The sequence below is a fragment of the Lynx rufus genome, unplaced genomic scaffold (genome assembly GCF_022079265.1).
Source record: "Lynx rufus isolate CCGP_SWC_20201006 ecotype Redwood Valley unplaced genomic scaffold, mLynRuf1.p SCAF_15, whole genome shotgun sequence".
Classification (NCBI taxonomy): Eukaryota; Metazoa; Chordata; class Mammalia; order Carnivora; family Felidae; genus Lynx; species Lynx rufus.
The window spans coordinates 9,797,229-9,817,656 of record NW_025814829.1 but is presented as its reverse complement, the minus strand read 5'-3'; the positions used below and the strand labels follow the sequence as shown (position 1 = coordinate 9,817,656).

Genomic DNA, 20,428 nt, shown 5'->3' with positions numbered 1-20,428 from the left:
AATCAGACAGTTGCTCAAATGCGTATGTAGGTGTATACATGTGTGTGTGTATAATAGAGATCTAGAAACAGAGATATAGAAATACAGGCATGTATCGCGATTTCTAGTAAATAACTGCTAATAATCTCAAAATATGAGGAATAATCTAAATGCTCATTATTAGGAGTTTGTTTTAAAAGTTTTTGTTACAGCTATACAACTGGGCATAAGGCAGCCATTTTAAATGAGAAGGAATATTAACATAGAATGTTGTCCATAACATTTGGAGAGGAAGTATTTATTTTTAGAGGCCTCAGAGAAAGCATATGTATTATAATTTCATTTTTAGAAAATTATTTTTATAACCATATCTCCAGCTATATGGACTAAAATTCTGGAAGGGTATAAAAAAGATAACTGTATCTATGAAGGTAGAAAACTGAAATATTTTCTATTTCAGAGAGTTCTGTATTGTTTGGATTTTCTTATAATGAGTATTCATTATTTAGTAATATAAAATAATTGTTCCATTTTTAAAGTGTAGGCAATTTATAAACCATTGTGCTAATTATTTCAAGTTAATCCTAAATTCAATTTCTGGGTTTTGTTTTCAGGATGCAGTATATATTCTTTTAAACCTCTATGGCCTGTTTTAGGATGGGAAGATATGAATACCATAAATCTAGCTTATTAGTGTTGAATATTAAATTTCAGTTTCTATTTAATATTCTAAACCCTACTTTAAAATCCAAACCAAAAAAAGATTGAGAAAATAGAGTTTATCACATATTGTTCTTATGTAAATATTGATCAGGGGCACCAGGGTGGCTCAGTTGGTTAAGCTTCTGACTCTTGATCTGGGCTCATATCATGATCTCATGGTTTCCTGAGATCAAGCCCCATGTCAAGCTCTCCACTGACAGCGCAGAGCCTGCTTGGGATTCTCTCTCTCCCCGTCTCTCTGCTCTTCCCCTGCTCATGCTTGCATGTGTGCTCTCTCAAAATAAATAAACATTTAAAAGAAAAAAAAAGAAATAAACTTGATCATAATAGGTACATCTTAATTTTAAAGTTTCCCTAGTATGGTGGGACCAAAAGGTGCGTCCCCCTGGAATCTGTGACTGTGACCATATTTGGAAATAGGGTCTTTGCTTACGTAATTAAGGATCTGGAGAGGAAGGCATATAGGATCAGGGTGGGCCTTACATCTAACCACAAGCTCTCTTAGAAGAGAAGAGAAGAGAAGGGAACAGAACACAGACGAGAGGGTCATGTGAACCTGGAGGCTAAGGGGGCTGTGCAGCCACAAGCCAAGGAACGCTGAGGACTACTGGAAGCCAAGAGAAAGAGAGGCATAGAACCAATCAGAACCTTCAGAGAAAACCAACCCTGCGAACCCTTGATTTCAGACTTATGGGCTCTAGAACTGTAAGAGGAGGATAAATGTCTGCTTTATTAAGCTCCTACCCAGTTCTGCTCATTTGTTGCAGCAGTGCTAAGAAACAAATACACCTAGATATTTAAAACAATTATTTTTGACACTTTCTTGAGCAATCTGGTAATTAGACAAAATAAGTAATTTTCTGAAGTCAGAATCTTACCATTTAAACTCTGTCCTATTTGTGTAGTACCAGAGGCAAAATCTATAATTGAACCACTTAGAGTCCTTGCATCAAATGCTGTATTATCTTCCTCCAAACCATTGATGAAGAAACTGATTTTTGTCTGATGCACCTGCAAGAAATTATCACCATTATTATTTTAATTACATAACCTTGCATTTTATCATAACTACATCTCAGCAGTCTTTCTCAAGTTAATTTCCTACTTCACTACTTTCTTCAGTTGGAAAGACTGAAAACAATTTATCTTAATGGCTCAGTGATATATCTGTATGTTTATAGATCTAGATATGAACCTACATATTATAGTTTTGTGCTGTGATTTGTACCATGGTATTTAGAGATATACATAATTTTTTGTCCCGTATATTTAGCAGCACTGACTGCTATGCCTTCATAATCTTTTGAAAATATGCTATTTCTTTATATACTAGTTAAATTTGTTATAACAATAATTGGCAAAAACAGAATTCAATACAAAAGGTAGAAATATTCAAAACTAAGTATGCCAAAAATGTATAACCTGTGGATAGAATTTAAGTTGCTAATACAAAATGCTTCCTGTAAACATTTCCTGTATTAGGATTGGTACCATAGTTGATGATTTTCAGCCGTACTTCCCCAATACAGAATATAAAAATTTGACAAGAATATTCTAGCCTAATTATTCAGACAACTTACCAACTCTCTACATCAGGGATCAACAAACTTTTTCTGTAAACAGTCAGAGGATAAATATTGTCTATTTGCATACCAAGTGATTTGATTTTGTGTTCCAAGTGGTCCAGGTCACAACTGCTCAACTCTGCTATTTTAATAGGAAAGCAGCCAGAGACAATACATATGTGAGTTAGCATGGATGTGTTCCAGTGAAACTTTATAAAAACATTTGACCAACCAGATTTGTTCCTGGGTTGTGGCTAGATGACCCCTCAATTATATCCTAATTGTAGAATCATAAAGTTATGAAATTTTGTTTCTGTGCAGTGACCCCTGAAGAGCCAACTCAAACCGTTCTGCAGACAACTTCATGGATGGGATTTATACAAAACTGTCAATGATTGCACGTATTTCTGAATAAAATGATCAGCCACTTGACATCAATGTTAGTCTCTACAAACAGTTCTGTTCAAATGCTTTTAACTTGAATGTAAAAGGAATCATCGGTGCTCTAGCAAAGGAGGTGAAATGGCAAACAAAACACGAAGATGGGGTGGGGGTAGCGGAAGGAGAGAAGAAAGAGAAATATGTCATCTTGCAGGTGAAAGGTTAGATGCTAACATTTTAATTAAAAATATATCCAGTCATAGCATTCAAATGCTATCCTATTAAGACTTCCTCACAATTGATGAAAATAACCATTCCCCAACATCTTTGGAACGTTATATGAGTGACTGTCTTAAGAACTGTTTTCAACAGCCCTCTCTCTCCAAACAAACCAACCAATCAACCCACCCTGACAGTTAACAACATAATTAGTTGGGGATAGTAATTCTTCACAAAGTTATCCAACATGGCTTTTCTCCATACTATTTAATCTGCTTTTATTAAAAACCAGGTACTTCCTTAACTCCACTGACCCCATGTTACATTTTACTTAATTATAAAACATAGCCTTGACATAAAGAACTAAAAACACACGCCAACTCCTTGTGGGCCTGCATATATACCTCTCTTCTGGGTAGTAGGGCTGCATTTTTTTTGCAGCCCATTTTTTACAGCCTGTTACTGTCATTTGGTGTTTGACTGTTATCATTATAAAAGATACAGGCTTTTCTACTTTGTTATTTGTAGCATTATCTCATGTTTTACAACATCTTTGCGCAACATGCAGGCACATGAAATATAACTAGTGAAAAGTTCTCGATGGTATTAATGCATAAAAAAGAATGTGGTTCCATCTCTACTGTCTTTACCCAGCCAAAAGCTGATGAACAGCCAATTTTCCTTTATCACATTAGCACAGCCATGAGGGAAACACATTTGTTCTACTCAGCTACACTAAAGATACTATTACCAATCTAACATATACATGTTTTATATCAGCAGTATTCTCAGAGCATGAGAGAGCCAACAATATATTAACACTAGCATGACAGTTTATTTAAGAAAAGAAAATTGTCTCTGTAGAGGGACAGAAGTTAGAAATGTATGGCTAAATCTCAGTGTCACTGGTCTAATAAAGGTAATAATTCTTAGGCTTTCTTTATAGCAGGTAACACTCCTGTGACAGTTCTGTCATATCATTCAAATAAAAATGTTGTCTTTTACAAGTTTAAGTGCACCTTTATTTTGAGTCAGATAGAAAGCATGTTTTTGATTTTCTATATTCACTGTATTATATCTGTAGTCAAGAGTTCAGGACCTTCTCTTTTTTATCAACTCATCGCATATTTGCTTAGGAGAAGGATTCAGTGTCACTTGCAGTGAATTCTGGAAGGATGTTTTCACTTTGTTGGTACTTACAAAATGATTAATGATGATCTCAAGCCACTCTCTTCTGTTGTCCCCTCCCCTATCAACCACCTTTCTATAAATAAGATTAAATCTTCTTTGGTGTTCTGTACCATGTTTTATATTCCAAGATTCTCTTAACTATTTTGCAATTCTGGTCTGGGGCCCCATCACACCAGAACTGTGAAGACGAGGGTAGCGCTTTGCAATAGCTCATTCTGATGATCCCCTTGCCAGTTATCTGAAGGAATAGGAATATGTGTGGTGGAATTTCTAATTTGTGAAAAAGAAAGCCTTCTGCTGAAGTAGACTTCACACCTATCTCATTTTCCACCCCTCGAGAATTGGAAGAGTTTGTACATGTTTATTGGTGTGGCATGAAGGAATGAATTGGCAAAGCCAGTGGCAGCTGGAGAAAGGCCTTAAATCCCCTCATAAGAGATTTAAAAAAAACACACCAGAAAGAAGATAGAGGGGAGCAGGTCATTCTCACCCCTTCATTTTCTCAGGGCTTCATATTTTATTTTAATTAACTTTTTGGCCAAATTCATGTCCCTGTGATAGTCTGTACTCACTCCTTTGAGCACAAGAGTGTATCAGATTATTTTTTTAAGTAGAATACCTGATCATTGTCTTGCTTGAGCAGAGAAGTGTATAATTCCAGGAAGTCACACAATAGCTGAGAAGCTACCAAGAAAAAAATACAATCAAGTCCACCTGGACAGGTGTGTCTTAATTGTCAATCATCTGGTCCACTGAAATGCCAAATCTTTGTTGCTTTTCTATTCCTGCTGGCTACCAAAAATCCAAAGAAACTCCCAACTCAGGCTGGGAAGTAGGCAGAACACCTGCACTAATTTCCTCAGTGGAGAAATACTTTCCTTGCTGCCTCTATCTTTCTAATTTCAATTTAATTCAATAAAGCCTGAACGCAGTACTCAAAGTGCCCCTATACATTATACCAAAAAAATAAAGTCACCACCCTTTCTCTCAAGGACCTTGTATGTATGACTAATTTTAATGCACTAGTGTGTGCATCACTATAAACAATGATGGTTGTTTTTAAGTTCTGACTCAGTGCATTGAAGAAAGTGCTGTCCATTTCAAAGAGTTGCTTTGAGAAGTTAGGTCTTAATCCATTCACATATGATATATATATGATTCTGGACCTTTTCTTTGGTACTTGTCTTTTCAAAACCATCAAACAGGCTTCCCAGAAATACCACTTTCATTCTCTTAAAGGGTTTCATTTTGAAGCAATTTTTTTTTCCCTCTGAGACAGATCTAGCACATATGAGAGTGTGCACACACACGAGCCGGGGAGGGGCAAAGGGAAAGGGAGAAAATCTTAAGCAGGCTCCACACCCAGCACAGAATTCAATGCAGAGCTCAAACTCATGAACTGTAAGATCATGGCCTGAGCCGAAATCAAGAGTCAGATACTTAACCAACTGACCCACATTGGGGCCCCTAAAACAAAACTATTTTAAGAATTTTGAATGGGGGTGCCTGGGTGGCTCAGTCGGTTAAGCATCTGACTTAGCTCAGGTCATGATCTCATGGTCCATAAGTTTGAGCCCCATGTCGGGTTCTGTGCTGACAGCTCAGAGCGGGGAGCCTACTTCAGATTCTGTCTCCCCTCTCTCTGCCCCTCCCCCACTCATGCTCTTTCTTTCACTCAAAAATAAACATTAAAAAATTAAAAAGAATTTAGAATAATACTTTTGTAGATTTAATAGAAAGTGATTTGGCAACATATCTTGAATTCAAATTCACCCTCAAAAAATAATGATGGATGATACAAATATAAAGATCATCATTTTGAATACTAAAAAAAATCAAACAAAAAAAATACTGGGATATGAATCTGAAGGGAAAACTTTGTGGAGGAAATATGTCTTGGACTTTCTGAAATAGAAATTTCCCTGAAATAGAATTTCTATTTCTAGGTTAAACAACGCTTTGCAAAAAGGATTCTACTATTCCCTCTATAATTTTTTAAGCATAAGGAAGGCAATTTATTCTAAAAATTCCATAAGATTATTTTTAAATATCACATGTACAGGGGGTGCCTGGGTGGCTCAGTGAGTTAAGCGACCAACTCTTGACTTCAGCTCAGGTCATAATCTCATGATTCGTGAGATCGAGCCCCACATCAGGCTCTGCACTAACACTGCGGAGTCTGCTTAGGATTCTCTCCCTCTCTACCCCTCCCCCACTTGTGTGCAAGTGCGTGTGTGCACGCATACTCCCGTACTCTCTCTCTCTCTAAATAAATAAACTTTAAAAATAAAAAATGGGGCACCTGGGTGGCTCAGTCGTTTAAGCATCCGACTTCAGCTCAGGTCATGATCTCACGGTTTGCGGGTTTGAGTCTGGCATCAGGCTCTGTGCTGACAGCTCAGAGCCTGGAGCCTGCTTCGGATTCTGTGTCTCCCTTTCTCTCTGCCCCTCCCCTGCTCGCACTCTGTCTCTCTCAAAAATAAACATTAGGGGCGCCTAGGTGGCGCAGTCGGTTAAGCGTCCGACTTCAGCCAGGTCACGATCTCGCGGTCCGTGAGTTCGAGCCCCGCATCGGGCTCTGGGCTGATGGCTCAGAGCCTGGAGCCTATTTCCGATTCTGTGTCTCCCTCTCTCTCTGCCCCTCCCCCGTTCATGCTCTGTCTCTCTCTGTCCCAAAAATAAATAAACGTTGAAAAAAAAAATTAAAATAAATAAATAAATAAATAAATAAACATTAAAAAAATTAAAAGTAAATAAAGGGTATCACACGTATGTTTTATTCCCTTACCTAAGCACATGTGGAATGTCCCTCTTGCTTACTATCTGAAACCAAAGTTCTTCTGAGGTTTTCTTACTCATCCCATCCCAATTTTATTTCTAACTAATTACCAACAGTCAATCTCATCTAATCGGAGAGGTCTCCTCCCTATCTTATGATCACACAATGCTTGTTTCTATCTCTGTGCTCTGTTCAAGCTATTTTGTATGGGAATAACCTTGCTACTTCCTTTCATCTCCCTAAATTTTTAGTACTTTTCCAAATATACCTCAAGTCCTGTATCTTCCAATAACCCTTTACCAACTATTTCAGTACTATAAAAGTGTTCACATATAGAAAAATTAGCAAGTTGGGCATTAAAATTTTTATATGTATTTTTCCTTTTTATCCTTACAACAATCCAACGAAGGTTTATTACCTCTATTTAAAAAATGATCACAAATAATTATTTAAAAAGAACCACAGAGAATTGAAAACAAAAAGGTTACATTATTCAAGGTCACACAGAAGGTTGACTGATTCCACGGACTGTTTTAACCAATTTTTGTTAGTCAGTTACACCCAGTTAGCATTTTGAAGTTACAGCCATCTCTTGTGTCAGAGCCATCCATGAGTCTCCCTGCTGTAACTCCACACAGTGAGGATTCCAGCTTCACGTCAAACATCTCCCACAATACGAAGGGTAACAACCCCTATGAACTACATAATCACTTGTCATTTTCCTGACACTGTGCTGAATGTACATACTCACGTTACTTGTTCAGTTCTCAGACTGTCCTTCTGCAGTGGTCCCACCCCCAAAATGAGGACATGGAAGTGTTTTGTTTATTTTTGAGAGAGACAGAGCAAAAGCAGGGGAGGGGCAGAGAGAGAGGGAGACACAGAATCCGAAGCAGGCTCCAGGCTCTGAGCTGTCAGCACAGAGCCTGACGCGGGCCTCAAACTCACAAACCACAAGATCCTCACCTGAGCAGAAGTCGGACGCTCAACCGCCTGAGCCACCCAGGTGCCCCAGAGGACACAGAAGTTTAACTGTGGACTTGGGGAACCCTTTCATCTTTGAACAACTTTTACCAATATAAATGATTAAACTGAAAAATATCTCCTTATAACTTCAATTCATAAGGCCCAGCTCTAACTATTGATGTCACCCCAAAGAAATCCAATCCCTTTTCCATGTGGAAGCTCACAGATGTAAATAAAGATGTCGTTTTTCTCCTAAATCTTCTTCAGGATGTCTTTCGTTTACGTGGTGTCCTCAATACGACATGGTTTGGGGTCTCTCTCTTCTTAAAATGTGGCTCCAGAAATACTACAATCTCTACTCGTGATTTGGCTTGCCAAATTGAAACAGGATTATCACCTTAATATAATCCAAAATTGCACGCTAGATTTTTGCCAATGGCATCACACAGCTAAAACTGACAAATTATTAAGTTGAACTCACTTTTCACTAAAATACTAAGTCTTTTCTTTTTTACATCTCTGCCTAAAGCACCTCCACCCCATCCTGTGTATGTGCAGTTAGTTTCATGGACCCAAGGACAGAAATTTATATTTATCCATGTTATGTTTCATCTTGTTAGATTCAGCCCATTGCTCTAGGCTGTCAAAATCTTTTTGGACGCTATGTCTGTCATCAATGTATTTACCATCTTCCAAGATTTCTGTCATTTGCAAATTTGATGAGCATGCCCTACGTGCTGGGCAGAAGCTCAATAAATACTAATTGATTGATTGTCTAATTGATACTCCAAAAATAAAACCACCAATCTACACTGCTACAATTCTAAGCAGTAAAGACACCATTTTCCAACAGATAAATGTGTCATACAAGGATTCATCACCTTTACAGAGTGACCTTGTTTACTAACATGAGTTTTTATATGATTATAAATACTCTATTCTATCAAATATTCCCTATTAAGCTGCATTTATACAAACTACGAATAAAAGAGTTGAGGCAATTATTCAGGGAAGGTTGATTTGGCACAAATTAGTCACTTGGGCTGCCCTCGAAAATTAGGAATGTGCGTGTGTTCCCATTACTGGTTTGATTCAGTGAATAACTGCTTATGTTTTCATTCCCTTTGACCAGATAAAAGATGCTACAGGGAAATAACTTCATACACAGATAATTTTTTCAAAGAGTTTTCTTGTTTTTGTTTCCACTTTTCATTTTCCATGAGCTCGTATGTTTTATTTCAACGTTTACGCCTCTCCTGGCCTCTTCTCCCATCCACCCGTCTTCCTATCCCTTCTCCTCTTATCCCTGTCCCCTGTGCATACACACTTTCATTTTCTTTCCTCTGAGTAACCCAGACAAGCCAGGCCCTTGAAGTGATCTATGCCTAAATGTATTAAATGTATTACATTATCACTCTAGGTATGACGCTTTGGATTTGCTAATCTCCCCTTCGTGTCTATTGAAGCTCTCTGTATACTACAACCTCACACAAACAAGCCTCCAATTTACTCCATCTCTAAAAATTTAACATAGGAATGTCAGTAGTTGTCTTGATCCTATCTTGACTGGATATGAAACTCTTATGGCCACTTCTTCCCAAACTATTAAACTACTCTCCTTCTATCTTAAAAAAAAAAAAAAGCAATTAGTTTACACAGAGATGTGATGGAAAATCTGCCAATGGTCTGATTTATTGTTGATTTCCTGGGGAATGGGGATAGAGTCAGCCCATTTTCTGTAGATACTGCCTAGGAACATTTCACGCACAATTCCACATTTAAGAATGCTTTTGGTGTACAGATGATCACAGTATTTTACACGCTCAATTATCTCAGTATCTCATTGGTTCCCTTTTCTCTTTTATCTATACAAAACAGATGATTTCCAGAAAATAACTAGAATTATCTGTAAAACATTTTAGTAACCTTTTCAGTATTTTATACCCCAAAATCTATTTGTTATAACTATAATTACCTCTCCTTAAAAGTCAACTTCTTTTGTCTTTCATGTTTAGGAAGGAGACTACTCATCACACGTTTCATTAAAAACCACAGCTTTTTTGAAAATGTTTCTATCGTTTGAATATTTAATAAGTACATTATGATACGCAAAGTGTTATGCTACACATAAGGGATATATAAAACACAGATCTTTTCTACAAGGAATTTATAATCTGTAATGGAAATGGGCCTATAAAAATACTTGCAATGCAAGGTGGCAAATGCAGGAAAGTAAATACGAATAAAGTGTGTAGGGACAAAGATGAGAAACAGAGATATAATTTTAGAATTCTGCTCCTCCAACAACATTTCCCTCTGTCCCACGACAGTGGTATTACTCAAATGAGTTGTCTATATTTGCTTTGTCTGGTTTCTCTTTCCTCATTCTCTCTGTAATGTAGCTCAATTAGTATTTTGTTTTCAATATTTTTAAAAAAACTATCTCAAAATAATAGGTAAGATGCAAGAAGAGTATAATATATTTTTCTGAAACATCTGAGGTTAAATTGCTGACCTACCACATTATCCCTGAGTACTACAGTACATTTACTATTTAAAAACAAAGACATTCTACGTAACCATAGTGCAATCATCAAAATAAGAAAATTAACATTAACATATCCCTACCATCCTATCTTCAGACACCATTCAAGTTTTGCCAATTGTTCCAAAAATGTCCTGTACAGATAAAAATAAATAAATCCAGTCCAGAATCACATGTTGCATTTAGTTGTCATGATTCATAGGACCCCTCTGACCTGGAACAATTCTTCCATCTTTCCTTGGCTTTTACGATCTTAACACTGTTCAAGACTATAGTCTAGTTACTTTGTACATTGCCTCTCAATTTGGGTTTGCCTGACATTTTCTCATGGTTAGATACAGATGACTCAGGGATCATTGCATCTTATCGTGTATTACATAATTTCTATTTGTTCCATTATTGATGATAACTTTAATCATTTGAATGAGCTGGTATCTGTCAGGCTTCTCCACTGTAAAAATACAAAATTTCCCTTTGCAATTAAAAAGCATTTTTGACCTTATGTTGAGACTGTATACATATCCTGTTTATAATTAAATTTTCATTATTTACATTTATTTCTATCTGTGTAGACTCATGAATCTGTATGTTATTCAGTGGGATATAATACTCTCAATATGCACTTCAAAGCTCAAATTGTTCCACCTTGAGACGGTAGAGGCCCCATCAACATGGATTCTATATTAAACTGACACATCCTCATAATTCTTTGAATATCCCCTTGCTTTCTCACACGAGATATCCCAGGATCATCTTTACTACCCTGCCCTGGAATCAGCCATTTCTCCAAGAAATTCTGCTTTAAGATGAGTGACTTTGAGGAGCCAAGACCACTGCTAAGCTATACTCATGCTGTTTGGATGTTATTTTCCCAGACCCTTCCTCTTCCTGTCAGTGGATAGAGTTATGGAATATGAAGATAGACAGAAACGTGGATAGGCACTGGATATACACACTTATACATTTACATCTATATTATTTCTACATCTATGTATATATGCACACACACACACATATGAAATGAGATTATATTGATGAAATCAACTCTAATCTAACACTCTAGGATTCATTCTAATTTTCTCTCTTTCCATATTTGTAACTCCCATCTCTGAAAGGGAGAAACCCGCCACTCCTTATCCTCAGGATGTATATGTATTTGATGAATTCTCCTGTACATAACTAATATCCAATTGTCATGGCACCCCTGCCCTCAAAGACACATCTTTATCACACTCAGGTCCTGATATCTGTGCCTAGGTCCTTAAAGAGAGCTTGAGAGCCACTCAAGCTCTAATACTCCAACATTTTTATGCCTGTCACCTCATCACAACTCCCTTATCATGGTCACCAATGATTTCCATGAGGCTAAAAACAAATAGTACGTTCCAAGTTTTCATCTTATTTGAACCATCAGCATTTGACAGAGCTGATCACTCCCTCTTCCTTGAACCACATATGTCATTTGGCTACAAGTACATCAAGCTCTCATAATTCTCCTCTTATCCCTCAGGCTGATCTTCTCGGTCTCCTTTGCTTGGATCCCCTTCTTGGACCTATAAATATAGAAGTCCCCCAACATTCAGTCCTTGCTCCTCTTCTTCTGACACATATAAGTAGTTCCTTGATAATATCATCTTATCTCAATGTTTAAATAGCATCATTAGGTTGGTTACTCCTAAGTGATTCGCTGTATCTCAGACTTCTAATCTAGACCCCTACATCTATCTTTCTATTCAGCATCTCTTCTTGGAAGTCTATTAGGCATTTCAAACATAAATCTTCCAAAATAGAGCTCTGCTCTTATGTCCCAACCTTCTTCTTCAATAGCCTTCCCCCACATTGGAACACTGCAACTCTTTTCTTCCAGTTGTTCAACCCCAAATCCTGGGAGTCCTCTTTGACTCCTCTCTTTCCCTCATGGCTCGCAACTATTCCAGCAAAGGCAGCAAATCCAGAGGTTCTACTTCTAAAATACATCCCGAATCCACTCAATGCTCATCACTTTTCCTGCTGCAACTGTGGCCCAAGCCACCACCAGCCCTCCCCTAGACTTTTACAGTGGTCTCCCAATTACCTCCCAACAGGCCTCTCAGATTTGGTACATGTTCCCCTTCAGTATACTCTCAAGACAGCAGTCCAAGGATTCTTGCTAAAACAAAAGCGAATCGTGTCACTCATTTGCAAAAAACACCTTCAATGAATTCTTACCCTGTGTAAAAGTTAAAGTCCTACAAAGCCCTACCCAATCTGGCCCCTTGTTACCTCTGACTTATTTCCTATTAGTATATTCCTGTGCTCTCTGTTGAAGCTATACTTCCCTCCTCAAACATTCCAGGAATTTATTTCCCTCAGTCTCTGTATTTTCTTTTCTCTCTACTCACCATTATTCCTACAGACAACTGCTGGCTCATTTCCTCATCTTTTTCAGATGTTTCCTCAAATTTCATTTTACCAAACCTTTCCTAGCTACCCTATGTAGAACTGGAGCTCTGAATCCTTCCTAACCCCCTTCCTATATGATCATTCTCTTTATCTATACCTAACTTGCATATCTTATTTACTTTTCTTTTTATTATCAGTCTCCTTTCTAAGCCTATAATATAAACTCTGTGGCAGGAGGTTCCGTTTTGTTCACTGCTGTTCCCTCATTCTCCACAACACTAACTAGCAACTATTGGGTACCCATTAAATTTTAATTAAATGAATGAAGCGTCCTCTAAACTAACTCTTGAAGGATTAATAGCAGTTAGCAAAGTACTCAGTGGTAGAGAATAGGTAAGAAGGGAGTTGTAGGAGGAAAAAAACACAACAAAAAACTTGAAAGAGCCTTAAAAGTTACCCCCAGCTTTCCATTTATGCTGATCAATCTCCATTCTTTACATTTCTCCTTTAATGTGGTGAATTTAAAACCACCTTCCTCACTTTTCCTCAAATATGTTCCAGCTTTTAAAATCTCTTTAAATTGTAATGTTAAAGTTGCAAATCGTTAAGTCAAATTATGCTTGAAAGAGGATGATAAAAATGGTGAACATTAGATTTCTGTTTATACTTTCAGGGAATAAGCCAAAGCCCTGCCAGGAGATGTGATCTCACTCCTGACCCAAAGTCAGGAGGGCCATCAATCAAACCCTCAACATGCGGACAGACGTATAGGAAATCATTTCTGTGTACAGTCCAAAACTAAACTTCATGCCAGTACTCAATTGACATCTTAAAGATCCCGAGCAGTAATTTGTAAGCTGAAATGGAGTCCTGTCATATGAATGAAACAGAGGTAAAAATGCCCACTTACACTATGCACAAGTTAGCCCTACTAAAATCTTCAACAAGGGTAGACTAGTCCATCAAATCATGAATGGATTAGTTATTAGTTTTACATTCTTCAACTACATGCTATTTCAAAAGTGCCACCTGTCTTCCAGGCTTTCTGTGTTCTCTTAGATTTTTTTTAGCACCTCCAGTGGTACTGAGCAAAATTTATTAAGACTAAGCCTCATAAACGAAATGAAGAAGAGTCATTTGGGGGCAATGGAAAAATAGGAATGTCTTTAACCTCTTTTAAGTACTGTATCATGAAATCTGATGTGAATGGCTTTGCCTTTAAAGACATTCTAGAATGAGAATGAGGCCTTCAGAGTGACCCTTGTTTAAAGGTGGTGCTCCCTGCCCTGAAGCTGGTGAGAGAGTAATTGTCTAAGCAGTTTTTTCCTCCATCAGTAATGGAGAAGCACGCACATTTAATTGGGTTGAGACAAAAATAATGACACCAGCAAATAGGCATTCTTTTAAGGTAAGGATTGTATCAGCCCTAAAAACAAAAGTAGCTATTTATGGATCAAATGCAGGACATTCAGCAGTTTCTCTTACCCCCTTGACGACGACGACGACAACAACAACAACATGGAGATACTATCTTCCATTTGGGCAAAATAAATGTATATTTTTATTACCATCTGAAGAACCTCATATTAGTCATTGGATTACCAGATTCAGAGAGCACTCTTGAAAATCATATTCATTTTGTCTTTTTATAATTCATATTTATTGAGTTCAATTCTTACATATTTCTTCCAAAGCCATTTTCCCCTAAGGAAGCAGCAGCTGTCAAAAAAATCTGTAAATTTGGTGGGGTTGTGTATTTAGAATAGATCATCTCTTTTTGAAAAGCCTAGATTAGCCTTCTCCAAAGACTGGCAGACTTCAGAAGTATGAGGCCCAGGATGAAGACTGCATTAGGAGGAAATATCTGCATGGTGATTTTACTTATTAAAAAGATAAATGAGGTTATAACTGTTTTCAGTATATGTTTAGAAAGGGTGATTCAAGAATAAAGGTGGATGTTAAAAGGGAAAATAATTAAAAGGTAAGGGTGAGAATGATGAGGCTTCTAACATCTACTATTAGAAAATCTCAACCTAATATCCAATGTCTCTCACATAATACTTGTGTCCAAGATATTTGTCTGAGGCTTTGAATCTCCTAATACCTGTACCAGTGGATATTTGTAGAAATAAGTAGTTTACCTCCACTTTCTTCAAATTTGCCTTTGAATTATAACATTTAAATACTCGATTTAAGTTGAGATTTTTGGACTTGAGACTTTTTACTAGCATAGGTTGTAGGGATGAAGGATTGTAGGATCTGCTTAGTCTATTTTTATGGAGATCTCAGCTTATATATTGCCACCGTAGAGAGACCTTTAATGCCCAAGCAGGCCCAAATAATCACCCAATAACTTGCTATCATGTTACCCTATTGTAATTATTTGGACGCTACTTTCCTCTCAATATATTTCTTGTTTAGTTTTTCTCCCCCACCATCCCTCAACAGATGCACGTGCACGTGCACGCACACACACATACACAGTTCACATGAGCTCTGATCATTTCACTGCACTCATCCTAGCTCAAGGCCTTTTTGACTTAAAGACATTTCCTTTCGAGACTCTCACATAACTTTTTCTATCCATCATTTTTCCCCCATCCATTCTGTTTCATCTCTGATACTCCTATTGTGTGGGGGTGGTGGGGGTGTTGGATCTGTCTGTGGACATGATCACCTTCACTCTAGACTGGATCCGATAATTTGAAGTAAGTTTAGGTCTGCAATACAACTCCTTTTCCTGGCACAGGGACCCCCTTTCATCCAAGTGGCAACAGTCTGCCTTCTTATGGCCTAGAACCTGCATGCTGTGCTCGACGCTGAGGTCAAATGTCTCCATTGCTGGATGACAGCTGACCCACGCTGTCACCCCAAGTGCAGTTTGCCAAGTCATGTCCCTGGCCCTCTGTTCGATCTGCTTACTTACATTACCCACAAACAGTACTTTCCTCTGTCCCAACTCTTCCCTCCTATGTGTATTTTGGATTGTGCTTTCTTTTGCCAATCTAATCTCATCTGCTTTCTACTTTCATTAATTCCTAAAACAAATGTCATAATAATTGTGTTCCTTTCTATACCTTACAGTAGTAACATTTTTGATCAGCTGCTGTTACATTTGAGTGACCTAAAATTGTAAATCCCTTTCTTAGAGAAAAAAAAAAAAAAACAAAACAAAAAAAAAAACAAAAAAAAAAAAACAGCAAGGACCTGATAAACTAACTGTAAGAAATGAATATAGGTACTGCCTAAGTACCTTATTCGTAATGCACTTGAGATCTTCTCAAAATTTCACTTTACCATTAGGCTTTCACACTACTCAGAATCAGTGTCTAAGTCATTTATACCATTAGACCAGCTAGATGACAGCAAGTTGTCAACAGAATTCTCAAGGATTTCTCTGAGGAACTAGAGACTTACAAGGGGGAGAAAGTGTCATTCCATCTGAATCCAACCATTACACCAATTGACCTGAAAGCTAGAAAGGTTCTATTTCTCTGAGGAAAATAAAACAATTGGAAAGCTTGAGTATCCAATCAAACAAATTACATTTACCTCCCTGGAGGACTACACCACTTGTGCTCTAACCAGAGTTTAGAAGGAATATATATTTTAATGGACAAGCTTAGCACAGGATACTGCAAAGGAACAGAAAACAGAATTAATAAAACTGATATATAATTGAACCAAGAAGCCACGGAGGTATAAAACTCAATCTTACTTGAAATAACATTTTATACAAACTTAAATCTAAGCACTGTCATTTAAAACTAGGTATTTATGGAATTAAGGGGGAAACTGGTAAGAATCCCAGTTTTATTTTGGATTTTCATTAATGATCTGTAAGAGGAATTAGTCTGTTAATGAAATCCACAGATGACACTAAATTGATAGGTATTGCAAAAAAGTCACTGAGAAAAAACATAAAATAAAATGTAAAAGGTTAGATATTGGGCAGGATCTGAGTATGAGATTCACTCTATTTAAATGGAAGGTCATTCCGAACACACATTTTAAATAACATCTCTTTCCAAGTAGCTGAAAATGTATGTGTGTTACTATCACTACCTTGTGTTTACTGGGAAGGAACACTGTTCCAGACACCAGGGAGAATACAGAGCCAGAATCATGAAAAAATCAGAGGTCAGAAATGTCAAATGCAGAAGGAAAAAAAAAAGTTCTAGGGAATGTGAGAGAAAGCCAGTGTCTGTGTCGTTTTTTCCTTCATACAAGTTAAGATAAAATGTGTTAGTTTGAGGGAAATTCCACTTATCCTCTGTGTTGTAAAGCTAGAAAAGGCTCAATATGAGCACATTTGTGGAGAGACAAGGAGATCATTGAATTCATCAAGAGACAAAATATGAGAGAAAGAAACAAAATCACTAGTTTACTCACAGTTGTTTAACTGATAGGAGAAAGAACTAAGCCATACAATCATCATCACTGGGAAACTACAAAGTGATCACTATCATGAAAAGGACAGTTTTGTTCTGGATAAAGAAAGAGAATTTGTACATAATTTAGAAAAGTTACAAATGGTCATTCATCACTTAAAAAATATCTTCAGCTTTTCATTCCATCCCATTTTCTTAATAATATCATCATTCTTTACCAAAATCACCCAACTTCCTTTTTTAATATATTTTATTACACATCAACCATGCAACAGACGTTTTGCTGTTCTCGACACCTAGAAATGAATAAGGTACTTGTCTTCAATAAACTCAAACCCAACCTAATGCAAAATCTACCTACGAATACCTAATAAAATCTACCTGTATGAAAACTATCATACAACCAATGTTTTTAAAAAAGCAATGGTAAAGGAGCAGATAGGAGAAAAGGGGAGAGAGTATTGAAGTGTTTTTGTTTTGTTTTGTTTTATAAAAGAAGTTGCATTTGTGATGGTCACTGAAATATGTCTACAAAAGAACTGGGGGTTAAGAGGAAGAAGAAAGGTAAAAGGCAGAAGAAACTGAGTAAAGATGAAGAACTTTGAGGCAGACCATGAAATACACGGATTTCAGAGACTCAGAACTGGTTAAAGCTCAAGGGACACAGGACAATGAGGCTACCAATGTACAGCCCAGCAAATGTTGAATAGTCTTGAAAGCTTTGCTAAGAAAAGAAGAATTCATCCTCTGGAGTATAAGCAATGGTGAACATGCAGTTTCTTTAAACAAAAGAGGTATGTAACCACATTTGTATTTTAGAAAGAAAATAATTTTCCCTACAGAGGTTGTTTTGGAGACAGGAGTAACTGAAAATACTGGGGGGTGGGGAGTGGGAAGTGGGTAGGGGATATTTATAAATGGGTTGCAATGCACAAAAGTTAAGGAAGTCTCTTTCATCCTTCCAGCTCTTAGTTGCAAGCCATGTTGTAAAAGGCACTCAAAACTTTCCTGCTTTTCATCTTTACTGCTCCTCTAATCTCTAGGTTATTAATGAATCCCTCTCAGTTTCCCATTAATTTTTCTCAGAAAATTTTCCTTGCATTTTCTCTTGCTACATATGCAATTGATTAATACTTCTCATCTGTATTATTGTCCTATTTTCCAAATCTCTTTATTCTAATACTGGACGACATCATCTTGCATTCACTCACTCATTCAAAAGATAATTCTTGAGAAATGACCATACTCAGACAAGATGCCATGGTCTAGTGGAGGGTACAAATAAAGAACACTGAGCTACTTTGTACAAAGGAGAGAATACCAGGTATAGAGGATTCCAGAAGGCATACATTTGTTATGTCTATGAATGTAATAGGATACAATTTAGAGAAGATAAAAATATAAATATAAGAAACACTTGTAAAACTAATGTCAACTCAGTACAGGCCTTGGTTATAAGGAAAAGTCATAAGACTTATCACTTACAATACCTAAATTTAGTTTTCCTAAGCTATAAAATAATGGAGTATAAAGTAATGACGATGCCATTTTTGTCAGCCAAAAAAACGCCAATATGGAATCCATTTTTTTTTTTATTTTTTTTTTCAACGTTTATTTATTTTTGGGACAGAGAGAGACAGAGCATGAACGGGGGAGGGGCAGAGAGAGAGGGAGACACAGAATCGGAAACAGGCTCCAGGCTCTGAGCCATCAGCCCAGAGCCCGACGCGGGGCTCGAACTCCCGGACCGCGAGATCGTGACCTGGCTGAAGTCGGACGCTTAACCGACTGCGCCACCCAGGCGCCCCAATGGAATCCATTTTTAACAATTTAGTTTCCGTTTCTTGTTTCACAATTTAGTATTGTATAGCTGACCTGATGGAAAACGTCTTCAATATAGACCAAATTTGTTCACATGGAACATTTCATGCAAATTAAAGTAGCCAAACCAAAATTGTGGGATTTGGGTCATTTTCTTCAGATGCTGAACATTTTTTAATTATTAGACAAGAAGATTTAGGGTATAAAAGTTGCTTTAATATAGTGCATAGTCTCCAGGTGGGCCAAAATGCTTTACAAATTAATGAGGTAGATATTGGCTGTGTAGTGACTTCAGTAGGCAAACACAGAATCTATTAAGTACTCAATAATACCCTTTACAGATCCTCAAACATTAAAATCTATTTTAAAGCAACATTTCCAAAATGTGTCACAGGGTCTTTAATGCCCTGCGCCACCAGAGACAGAAATAAAGGACCTTATTTTAACATTTAACCTGAAAGGACATTTTAACCCGCCCTCCCTCTTTCTTCCCTTCCCCCATTATTACACTGTCTGCATTAGGTATGAGGCAAAATTCTGGTATGGGAATTCAACTCAAATATCTCATTGAATAGCATCAGGCTCTCTTGACCTTCTAACCTTCTCTTTTGTCCGAACCTCCTGAGAATCAAGCATGTCACACAGTAACTAGCTTCCCCTTGAATAGCATTATTGGAAAGGGAGGAAAAAGTCCTTGCCCAGGACCGACTACATTCTGCCATGATCCAGTTAGCTAGCTATTTAAAGTGAAAAACAATGAACGTCTACAAATTTAACTCAGTGAGTTTAATTATAACCATTATCCTCTCTTTCTCAAAAAAAAAAAAAATCTAGCCTTCATGTAAGCAAGGATGTCCAACTTGAGAAGTCAGTGACACAACTGGATGGCAAGGAATAGCACTTTATCTACAAATGGGATTGTTTTAATGTTTTCCCTTCTTGAGTGCAGCTTTAAGGCAATATGTAAGGATCTCTTCCTTCAGAGTCTTATCCTTCACTGAAAATCCACTAATTTTGCAGGTTTTGGTTACGCTGCTTTTTGGTGACTGGCATCAATAACCAACGAACTTTGTTTCTGTAGTTTTGCAGTTTTTCAAAAATTCTTTTCCATTCTTTGGATTTTAAGATGTTGACTTAAAATGGAAATTGCAGACGCACAAAGGAATTAAGACTCAGAAGATGAATTTTTCTTGTGAACATAGTGAACAAGAAAACATATCACTTTTAACATAAAAGCAGCTTTCTACACATGTCATGAGGCATTTGCACAGGTCCTTGTTCTCAGTCAGACCCAAATGCAAATGCCATGTTAACAGAGAGAGAAATCAAAGAATGACATTGGAGGACAAGCCAGAGCTACAATTTATCTGCATAACACTCGACAATCCAATGGCAACTTCTAAGCTGCTGACACTACTTGCTGAAGCTCCTGCCAAGGAAACTCCTGCTGCTTTTTCTGTGAGGAAATTCCTGCACTGTGTAACTT

General features: G+C 37.3%; 1 protein-coding gene across 1 annotated transcript in view; it reads right to left on the bottom strand.

Moving 5' to 3' along the window:
- The window catches only part of USH2A (usherin), a 754,837-nt gene that overhangs the window by 694,653 nt on the left and 39,756 nt on the right, over window positions 1-20,428 (bottom strand). The window contains exon 3 of the mRNA XM_047077230.1: window positions 1,581-1,713. Within this exon, the coding sequence (XP_046933186.1) occupies window positions 1,581-1,713 (133 nt within the window). The remainder of the gene's footprint in view (window positions 1-1,580; window positions 1,714-20,428) is intronic.